At 38.1% G+C, this 11,680-nt stretch overlaps 1 protein-coding gene across 1 annotated transcript; it reads left to right on the forward strand.

Annotated features, from left to right (window-relative positions):
• The first annotated feature begins 883 nt into the window (after window positions 1–883).
• desi1 (desumoylating isopeptidase 1) lies at window positions 884–9,396 on the forward strand. The gene is made up of 6 exons (XM_004071762.4): window positions 884–1,088; window positions 1,317–1,338; window positions 1,617–1,686; window positions 1,792–1,901; window positions 4,617–4,739; window positions 7,638–9,396. The coding sequence occupies exons 1-6, from the start codon at window positions 1,001–1,003 to the stop codon at window positions 7,726–7,728; spliced, it is 504 nt and encodes a 167-aa protein (XP_004071810.1). The 5' UTR covers window positions 884–1,000; the 3' UTR covers window positions 7,729–9,396.
• The last annotated feature ends 2,284 nt before the right edge of the window (window positions 9,397–11,680 follow it).

Genomic DNA, 11,680 nt, shown 5'->3' on the forward strand with positions numbered 1-11,680 from the left:
CAAATGTCACATAATCTCTGGAAATAGAATCCAGGAACAGAATTTTTGGTTTTATCCAGTGTTGCAGGTAGCCACCAAAGTCATAAATGGCTACATATATATACTGAAGCTACTAAACTAGCAAAGTAAAGCAGATAAATGAAAAATAAGTACATGATTATTCCCACAGTAAAACTAAGTATGAGTTAAATATTGTAATATTATAAAATTCTCGTTTTTTAGTCTGAGAAATATTAATACAGTGCCATGTTTTGTCCTCTGTGGTTACCTTTGTTCTCATGTTTTTTTTATCATTAAGTCATTTCTAAACTTTGTATCGATTATATTTATTTTTATTTCAACATTTTTGCCTTATTTCTAGGAGCTTCATTTAGTCACAAATATCTTGAGGAAATCTTTTTAAAAAATTGAGACATCATGAATGTATGAAAGCTTGAGGTATTAACCCTTGTGCTATCCTAGTCACTTTAACCTTTGGAGTTGGGTCATCTAGACCCACTAGACAGGGCGCTGAACCTATTTTCTTCAATGATTTGTGATCTTCACTGGTGTTCATGGATTACATGAAATCTTTCCACCTTTATCCACCTTTGTCATGGTAGGAATAACACGTCAATTTAAGGGTGGGGTCATCTAAGATAGCACAAGGGTTAAAATGTTTTTATAATGGCAACCTACCATTATTTAAAAGAAATGACAGTAAAAATTGTCAAGTCATTTAATGATGGTTCAAGCAAAGTCGCGGAAGACGTGAGTTAACTTCAAATTAAAGTGAGAAACCCACAGGTCTATGGGTTTGTTTAGTGTCTCAGAGAAATCACAGCTGAAATGTATTTTATTTTGAAAAAGTAAAAACGGAAACGTCCTACGTATGTAGGCGTGATGACATCATCCCGCTGTGCGTTTCTGCTGTGGTAGTGCTGTCCTGTCAACGATTTTACCGGCTAGCTAGAATTTAGAAAAGAAAAGAAAGCAAAAAACTTAGCAGTGACCTTAAATAATGGATTTCACAACGCGACACAACATTCAGCTCTACATTTATGATCTCTCGAGAGGAATGGCTCGCAATTTGAGCCCTATTATGTTGGGTAAGTTGTCTTTTGATGAAGATTTAGATGCTACTTAGTTACTTGGCCTTAGCGAAAAATATTAATTAAAGCCTTACTGATTTTAAAGGACCGCTTTAATAGTAAAATGGCCTATGTATTAAACAATATTTAACCCCGGTTTTTATTTTATTTTTCGTTATAAAATATTCTAAATTCCTTTAGTCGGTATCTCTATCATGCTTTACAATTATTTTCTTGTTTTTACAGGCAAACAGCTGGACGGTATATGGTGAGTCTAGTGTCTGTCTTGCTGACATGCTAACACGTAAACTTTACCGTAAAGAGATTTCCTATGGACTATACGTTTGAATAATATACAGTAAATAGCAGCTACCGTCCTTTAATGATCGAGACAGTGTTGGAACTGGGATAATGAACCACCTACAGTATGTTCTGATTAGAAGTTTAATCTCTGTCTTTGGGGCTAATCTCTCTCAAAATAAACAAACAAACAAAAAAAGTCATGTTAGAGACAATGTTTTAATTGTTCTTACCCTGGTCTTGCAGGCACACAGCTATTGTGGCTTATGGAGAGGAGTTTTTCTTTGGTGGGGAAGGGATTTCCAGCTGTCCACCGGTAGGAAAAACAGTCCCAACAAAAGCAATCCTCTGAGCTGTAAAGTGTAAAGCGCCTATTAATTGTGGTTTTTAAAAAGCATTTATTTTTGGGGGTTTTTGTTAGGGTGGCACCATGCTGGGACCTCCTGACACGGTGGTGGACCTGGGAGAGACTGAAGTGACAGAGGACATCTTCATGGAATACCTTTCTTCTCTAGGAGAAAGCACATACAGGTCACTAAAGATTCATTTACCTTACGAGTTTAGTTTCTTTTTACAGAACAGCTGTTTAGGAGACGTGTGTAAAGTTATGCATGATGAAGGAGTACTGTTATTTTTTTACAAAAATAAATTATGTGCTTGTGGTCACTATAGAGCATACACTGTCTTGATTAAAAATATTAGTTTGAAGGTCTAATTCAACCAGTACAGTTTTTAAATATTTTTCACCTTATTTTTAGTAGGTTTTTATGGCTCATTGCTCTAAAAATAACCCTAAATATATTGGTTATTCAACATGGTCTTGGGTGAGCCATATGCTCTTTTGGAGCTTGAAATTGATTGATTAGAAATATTGTGCAGATGGTTAAAAATTAGATGAGCGACAGAAAAAATGAGCACATTTGATCAAATCCCCTTGAAGCCATTTAAAGCAAATACCCATCAAACCGCTTCCACTTCAAGCATATCTTAATTTAGCATCTACTCGTAAACAAAAACATAGGGGACACTTTTTTTTTTCTTTTCATAATTTCAAATAAATTCAGGCATCAAGAGGTGAAAAAAAATCATGCAACCATGTGGAAAAGGAGAAGAAACTCCCTCCATTTATGCAATCCTCTTATTAAGTTAAAATTGATGTTCCATCATGAAAAAATTAAATAAAACCTTGTTTAAACTAAATGTAACTTTTCTTGTATAGTTACATTTTTAAAAGAAAAAAATGAAAAACAAATAAATTCTAAGTAGCCTTTAACTTGCTCTGAGGGATTTAAATGCTAAGCCACAGCCATGTGCGGCTTATCATCAGTCCTTTGTGAAATGTTTTCCTAACATTAACAGCTTTTCAGACCTACTTACTTTGGGTTTTGTGAGTTAACAGAGACACACAAAGCAGCCTTTGCTGTTAATATAAATAAATATTCAGTCTTCCTTATATTTTGCCTCTGTCAGTTGTTAAGTTCTTTGTAACAATTCATATCTGATGATTCATCATTTATAAGTGAGTACTTTTCTAAGGCAGTAAGAAAGATTACTCTGAAACTTGAAGCATTTACTGCAGTTTTCAATCTTCCATGAAGGTGAATATCTGGTAAACTTCGGTAGATTGAATCACACTGGTTTTAAAATAAAGGCCATGAGTTAAATTACTCATCAAGGCCATGGATCATCAGATAAGATTTGACCAGAACAACATCATTTTTATGGTAAGGCAGGCAATAGAGTAATAATTTTAGTTGTCTTATTACATCTGGACAAAGACACCTTACAGTCAACACTGAGCTCATTTAAGTGACCAGACATATCTGATAGCTGGGAATCATGAGAAACATGTACTGACTATAAAATGCAATCATCAGTAAATCCTGGTCTATGTTGTACTGTATTTCATAATTTTGGAAACTACGTTAGTACAGTTTAATAAAGGTGGGCAATATATGCCAGAACGTTTGGGCTTTTAGGAAAGAAAACTTTTTGTGTCAATCTGACATATCATTATTGTATATAAGGGCATTGAAAAAAATCACAATAGTTTAAGAAGTCGGATAATGATTGGAACTTTGGTGTGCATGTAAACAAGCTTGAGTACCTCCTGAGTCCTTTATAAAACATCTACAGTGTTCTTTCGTCTTTCGTACACTTTTCTCAGACAAACATGAACATTTTCACACTTTTCTCTCTTGTACAAAGTTCAAACCTTTTGTAGAAAAATACGTTTTGTATTACAGAATGAAAACAAAGATCACGATAAAGATTTCTGTAAATTCAGCAAACTGCTCAACTTCTGTACATGAGACAAAGAGGAGATTGATTGACAAGGTTAACAGCCAATCAGGACACAGTGTGATGTTTAAAAAAACTGGTAAATATAACAAGGGACCACTTTATTAGAAAAGGCGTTTGGCTAAAAACGTTTATTTTAAGAAAACAAATATCTAAACCCACATCAGAATGGCTGAACAGACAAAGACTGTTTTGGAATGCAGGTCTTTGATCCTTGTTGACCAGTAGTGACTTGCAAGGACATTGTCCAGCTCTTTTTCCAACATTCTTTGGCTTGGTATCTTCTGAATGACTTGACACAAATCCACCAAATTAACTGTAAGTAGGGCTCATACAGTATACTGAAAAGCAAACAAGTGCAACAGAGTTCCTTCAGTCAAGACTTCAACCCAGTTGGCTTGTTTCTAGATTAAAAAAAGAACCGAGTGAGAAAATCTATTAATAATGTAGTTGCGCATTACAATGTAGCATTGACTGTATGAGAGAACTGGACGGAGGCAGTGTGACATCACCCATAGAAAATAGTTTACTTCCTGCTCCAACCAAATGAAGTCAATTCAGTCGGCATTTTTTCACAACAAGGACATCGACAAAGACGTGAAGTGAGAAGATGTCGGTAACCAATGATTGCTCCGATTCAGTCTGAGTCGCTGTTGCTAAGACAACCACTCTCATTAATCAGGAGTGCACTTATTCAAATTCCCCACCCCTACCACTTGATACACAAAATCTGTCAAATGTTTTGAACGTTAAACACGGGGGCCAGCAGGAATCATGTACTTTCATTGACATATCTGATTGGTCAGCTTAATACTTGAATAACTTGCACGACAGAAAAAAATATAATGAAAAGCTTGAATTGGAAGTAGCATGAACATGTTAAAAATGGGTATCAGAGCAAGAATGGTTATTCTGCTATCTTATCCCTCTGGTTTCTGTGTTCAGAGGGGACCGGTATCGGCTGTTCGAGCACAACTGCAACACTTTTTCCAACGAAGTGGCTCAGTTTCTGACTGGCAGGCCCATCCCGTCCTACATCACCGACCTTCCGTCCGAAGTCCTCTCCACGTGAGTCTCAAACTCTCTGTCTTTGGGGCAAATTTGTCACTTTTCAACAGTGCTCATCAAACAATTGAGGCCTTTGTCTCCTTAAATAGGACACATAAGCAGCAGTGAGTTGTGGTAAAGCTTCTCATCAAAAATATATTTTTCTGAGCTCCAGCTACACTACAGTTGAACTGTGCTGAAGTCACAAGGCCTGTCACAGCTGAGACGCAAGTTTGCCACTAACTGAGCGTGACTTTTATCTGTTTTTTAAAAATTCTTTTAGCATTACTGCCTCGAGCTCAAGCAAAGATGAGGCTTAAGCTTTTCCAACAATTTTCAAAAATATACTGCAGCCATTTCTTCTTGTTTATCTTCTGCTCTGTGATCAGTTGGGACATAAGTGAACAAATGTTTTTGTCTTATTTATTTGTCTCGGCCTTCTTGGTGCAGAAAAAACATAAGTGGATTCAGATCAAAATGACATAATTTACTTTTAGAAGTTGATTAAAAAAGAAAAGATTCGTTTAAAAAGAGGACAGTTCACTGACAGACACATTTATCCTGCATGAAATCCCTTTTTGAATATAAGAAGACTAAAGTGAACTAAATAAAATGGAAAAAGCACCTCTGTGATGCTCTCACAAAGCAAAGTTTTAGTGGAACAAACTGTAATTCAAAAAATGTGCATGAAGATGTTAAAAGAAGAAAGAATTTAAAAAGCAATGTCTTATGTTTTTTTTTTTTGGGGGGGGGGGTGATAAAGATGACCTTTGTCTTGTGGCCTGTGATTGATGAGTGCACTTTGATTGCTGTGCCACTAGAACAATCAAACACCATTTTGTCAAAGAAAATAAAGTATGTAGTTATTTAAAACCTTCCCTTAAAGAAGGCCACACATTGCTATGTAGTGTCTATTTTGTTCCTCTCATGTCTACCACAACGAGATTTGATTCTCCTCCCAGTTTAAGGTTAGGCTTCTTCTTCTCAGTTGACTTATCTCATACGATCACAACCAGGCGTATTGCAAAAACTCCAGATTTTAGGGGGAAACAGGCTGAAAGACTAGAGCGTTGGCCTGCAGCATCAGCATTTGTGAACCCTGCAGATTTGTTTTACACACTCATCGTCCGACTACAGATTCTCAGTGTTATAAAAGAGAGCATCTGTTTGATGTGGAGTTGTTTCTCTGTTCAGTGGTGTACAGTGTTGATAATGATCATCTGGTGTGTGACATATCTGGTGTGTGACATATATTTTTGTTTTTGCTCCAACATCACCTGTCAATCATCACAAAAATATCACGAGAAAGGGGCGGAGCAAGGCGCCAACCTACACAACACAGCTGGAAATTTAGTACTGCACTGACTGAAAGCTGCCCTACAGACTAAAAAATAATGCATTATGGGACATGTGTCCTGATGGGTTTTGGTAGTTCAGTGATCAATTAAAATAATTTAATATGCCAACTGATTAAAAAAAGGCTACATACATTACAAAACATTAAAATAATTATAAAAGATATAATATCACAAATCACAGATCATACTAAGGGGAAGAGGAATATTAAAAGTAAATTCAATGTTAAGGACTACAACTTCCTGTCCTCCTTAAGTCTCGCTGCAGCTTCGCCTTCACCCCCCCCCCACCCCCGGTCACCCCAACCATCCAGGCACGGCGCTGGTTCATCTTAGACACGTCTATCGTTGCATTTTCCCCACGTGTTTTAAGTGAGTCTAAGACTGAATCGTGTTGTCGCTCACACGTGTTTAATGTCAGAGCCCCGTTAGCTGTCACGCATGTAGGTGTGGGACATTTATTTTCCTCAGCTGACCATCTCGCGCGGAAGCGGTGTGCTGCCGTTCGTACATGAGTCGAACCTTGGTTTGCTTCGCGAGGTTGAGACCCCTGCTGTACACTCTGGCACTGGTACACTAACCGCAGGTCTGAAGAATGAATCAATAGTTCACTTACTCATAGCTCAGACGCACATATCAGGCTGTGATGATATTTGTCTCCGTTTGCTTCCCACAGATGTTTACATGCTCTCGATTGTCTCCAGTGTTTGCGTGTGTGTGCGCTCGCGTCTCATGAGTATGTGTGCGAGTTTGTGTGTGTGTGTGTGTTTGCGTGTGTGTGCGCTCGCGTCTCATGAGTATGTGTGCGAGTTTGTGTGCGTGTGTTTGCGTGCGTGTGCGCTCGCTTCTCATTGATTATTTCATTGATCATTGATGTGCCCCTTCCATGTTTAATGTATAAAAAATACGGAGGGTGGGGGAGGCAAATTTACTGTTCGCACATGTGTGACTGGATGTAAAATTCAGTCGCACACTCAGATTTTGGTCGCAAAATGCGACCATTTAGTCGCAGTCTGGAGCCCTGCAAGTCATTAGTAAGGTGCGCGCACTGGCTCTTTACTGACTGCGCATAAATGCCGCACGCAAAAGGTGTGCCGGTGATGCATAAGTGCCCATAAGACGCCTCCACAAACTACACCCTGGTTGTGTAATTTCCTAATTTCGAACAGTCAGACTGCGAGCGAGGAGCCCCCAAGGAGCCATGTTTCTCCTGCAGAGAGTCTGTATCCACTCGTAAGGGTAGTTGTGACAGAACTCCTCACTGCTACGTACTGTCAGCTACTCTGGCAAAATAAACTGCATCCACTGCTTATTCGCTAGCTCTTTGGGACAGAGCTAGCGAAAGACATACTTTAAAACCAATATAATGTGTCACTTTTTCAGTCGGCATTTCAAATTGCCACTGGATGAATGTTGAGACAACCTGCGATGTGCTGTACTGCCCTCTGGCAAGTGAGACGATGTAAAAAAATTACATGCACGTTTTTTTTTTTTTTTTTTTAACTCAACGCATTTTGTTTTACCTCAGCTCTGAACATCAAACTGACTCTTGTTTCCTCTCCAGGCCGTTCGGGCAGATGCTGCGGCCCATCCTCGACTCCATCCACATTGCCCCCCCGGGAGGTCATGTCATCAACGGGGGAAGAAACATGTAACCTGACAAAGCAGTGCGCCCCCCAGGTCACTTTCATTGTAGTCAGTCTGAAAAAAAGACTTAACATTTACTCTTCATGTGAGCCAACAGTACCAACCGGACGGATCCTGACCTCCGTCAAGAAAGGCTGCCCCTCACGGCAATAAACTGCAGCACCTGATCTTGTCTTTAAAATTGATATTAAAAAGTGTATTTATTAATTGATTGTTTGTACTAAAGCAGCATTATGGGGTTCTAGATTCAGTTCCAAACTGATCCTTTTAAGTTAAGTTCTAAAAAATTAAGCTCTTGACTTAATTTAGAGCACAAAACAAGTTTAAACATAAGTTCTAAAACCAGCATACCTCCTGCACATGAGTGCGTCCAGCCATTGAAAATTCTGTTGTGAACAACAGCTTGTTTCTTAAGTTTTAATATTTAGAATTTATTTGAAAGCTATTTAAATCTCTTTAAGGGTAGGAACAGGATAAAAATCATAGTATACATTAATATTTTTGATCCATATTATTTTCTGAAATATCATTGCTTTGTCGCATTTTCCCGACCACACTTCTAACTGACTGCAGTGGATTTATCCGACCTTGGTGGGGAAATGTTAATAATCAGTGGGATGAGGGGTTGGTCTTTTTAATGTTGAACATGTCTCCATTTTGCCTCTTTGAGTATGTAATAATTATAGCTTTCACTTTGTTTTCTATTAGTTCCCTTGCACCTTTAATTATTATTATTTTTTTCAATTTGTGACTATTGTGTTGACTCCATATGTTGTAATTCCCCATTTTTAGCATGATTGACCCTAAACACTGAGGGAGCAAATCTAGAAAATCCACAATTACTGCAAGAATTGGTTATTTAGTGAGATAAAAAAGAAAAATCAAGCCTAAAGGCTGAGATTTCATTGACTCCAAACATTTACTGTTGTAGGTTTCCATGAAATTATTGTTGACCCCCTGCTGTAGTCCTCTAACCATCACCAGAGTGTGTCTGGAAAACGCACACCTCTGTGCCTTTGCCCCCCGTCTGCTTCGCCAAAGCATAATTACAGCTGTCATACATTGCAATGGCGTAGTGCAAGACCAAAATGGGTCAAAAAGTAACTCACGGTGCACTCAGAGGGTCACACCTCTGAGCTGAGGCTTCATAAAGGTGCAGAAACATTCCGGTATAGCTCTATAGCCTGTAAGCTCTGCAAGAGTTCTACTACTTTAAAGCAGTTAATCACTTTTTTCTTATGTAAAGAAATCCCATATGGACCCCACTGAACTTGAAATAAGGATAAGGTTTATCCAGTGTTCATTTTTGTGCAATAAAGAAGACAGTCTGCATCTCTAGTTAAGGCGTTAAAACTTTATTTTGACTTCAAACTAAAAACTAATTTAGTTTTCTTCCCCCTTTGAGGAGACTGAACTCTGGGTTTTGAAAATTTGCGTTCGATTTTCCTACGAAATGCAAACCTGACCACTGAAATGTAGTTCTAAACTCGTCCGCTGTTGCTTCTACTTGTTTTTGTTGCTTGCTGTAATGTAAACTTGCAAATTTTAAGACAGTTTGTGGATACTAATTCCCCGATTTAGTTGGTAAAACTGTCCATAAGTATATTTATGCACATTGTTTTGCTTGCACATTTGTTTTTGTAAATCTACATTAAAGCCATTGACTGCAAATATGAGAACCTTTGATGTTTTTTTCCCTCTAAACTCCCAAAATGAGCATTATTTAATAGTTTACAAACCAGATTTTGTCATTTTGAAGCATTAAAAGACTTAATTTGATTTTTTAAAATAAATAAAACTGATCTGATGTCATTCTACACTAATAATATATGTAGCAATAGTTATGTTGAGCAAAAAATGTATCTTCTGTGGGACATAAATACTGAAATGAAGGAGAAAATAATAAAGTAAAAAACTGTGTCACTCTGAAAAACAAAGTCCCTCAAATTTTTGGGGTACAAGTTCGTTTGAGAACTGATTAATGCAAATTCACGTCTTCGTGGAGCAGATGATTTACCTGATCTGTTCTACCTGAGGTACTGTATGACTTCAGGACAGATGGAACAATTCTGCGCATCTGCTTGTCACAGTGCTGCTAAATAGCCAGAAAAGATTATTAATTTACATGTTTTCCTCCCAAATTAAGATGTTTGAATGATCTAATCCAGGGCTGGGCAAACTTAGTGAAACATTGGCCAGAAAGGGTTTTAAAACTTGACAGAAGGGCCAAACCAGGAGCAACTTGGAGTGTTTTAATCTACCCCATGAGAGAAAGAAATAACTCGTAAGCTGGACAAAAACATCAATTTTGATTGAAAATGAATATGTAGATTTTAATGCAGAAAATTTTGGAATTTTTGTTTCATAATTGTCACTTTTTTCTAATTTTTTGTGCCAATTGCACCAATTGGTTGATGACCCTCAGGGAAAAAAAAACAAATTTAGAGAAATGGTGCCTTCATGTGGTGTTGGATGGATCGTTAAAATGACTGAAAGAGAGAGAGAGGGGTAGATCTTTTGGACATTGTTGTCTCAAAGTAGCTCACATGCCAAATAGGTGTGGACACCCCTCAGGTACATGAAGGTCTACTGTTGCCCTGTGTTTCAAACTCCTCCTTCAGTTTGGATTTCTTCGTGAATTTAGTTTGAAGGAGTTCAGATGAGACAAAAAATCCAGGTTTTTTTAAAGTGTAATTTTTTTCAGTCAGTTGTGGTTTGTGAAGCCATGTCATCTGCCGATGTTGGTCCACTGCACTTTAGTTAGGTCAATGCAGGAGATTTTAGGGACCTTCATACTTCTATCTGCTGACCACTATGACATAGTGGTCTTAACATATTTAAGAAATGATGGAGATTGGCAATCCACGTTTGTTTTTAAATATTTGGCTAACAATGTTGCACTACTGCATGGTGCTCTACTGCAGAAGTATCCATGTCAAGCTCATAATTCACAAAGGACAGCAGTAAAATATTAGAGGAAGAGATATTTGAACAACCTTTTCTGCATCTCTCTTCTTATCTACAATTAATTCAAATGGTAAGGTGAAAGACATTCTGGTCGAAAAGAACTCCAGGCTTTCCCACAGTAACATTGAACATCAAATCAATGCTACACAGTGTAATTACTTGTGAATTCCCTAGGGTCCAAAAACAACTCCCTGCCACACAGGCCAGATAATACAAAGTGAAAACAAAATCCCAGCCAGCAAGGCCGGTGGACAGCACTGAGTGTCCACTCAAGCCAACGTGGGCAATAGGTGGGGCCACCACAGAAACTAAGGACAAACCCATCTGGTGCCCACATTTTCTGCCTACTTTTAAACCATATGGGGGCCCACTTGGCCTTGGTTGCTGAGATGTAATGATGTTGTCCGTCCACTTGGTGTCAGGATTCCACCTTTCATAAAATAGTAAAACAAAGTTATTTTTATGATTAAACAAGAGCACATCTGGAGGGTGCATGATGAATAATATGCAGCAGTTTAATAATGAAAAGTCTAAATTATTATGTTTAAGGCAGTAAATTGTCAGTGGACATATCCAAGGCAAGTCCATGCAATTGAATTATATGTTATTAATCCCCAAGGCGATGGTGTGACAAACCAATATATAAGCAGTCAGCTTTAATCATAGATGAATGTCCCCCACTCTTTGCGACATACAAATTCAGTCCATCAGCAATTATTTTTCTATTTTGGTGTCTTCTGTTAGGCATTAATCAGCTGACCTTCTGACCCGAAGTTTTGTCCTATGATCCATAAAATCACGTCCTCTCCGAGTCTAACCTGTCTCTGTTAGGCAAAGGCTGGTTCACTGCGCGGTAATGTTGATAACACAAAAAAGGAGCTGCCTGAAGGTAGGTGCACTTCCCACATTCTTTGCTGGGATTGTTGACAGGCTGAAAGTGATGTGTTTTGTCCAGCAGGGACAAGAGTTACGAAGAGATTAAAAAAAGTCTGA

This window comes from Oryzias latipes, chromosome 8 (assembly GCF_002234675.1).
Source record: "Oryzias latipes chromosome 8, ASM223467v1".
Lineage (NCBI taxonomy): Eukaryota > Metazoa > Chordata > Actinopteri > Beloniformes > Adrianichthyidae > Oryzias > Oryzias latipes.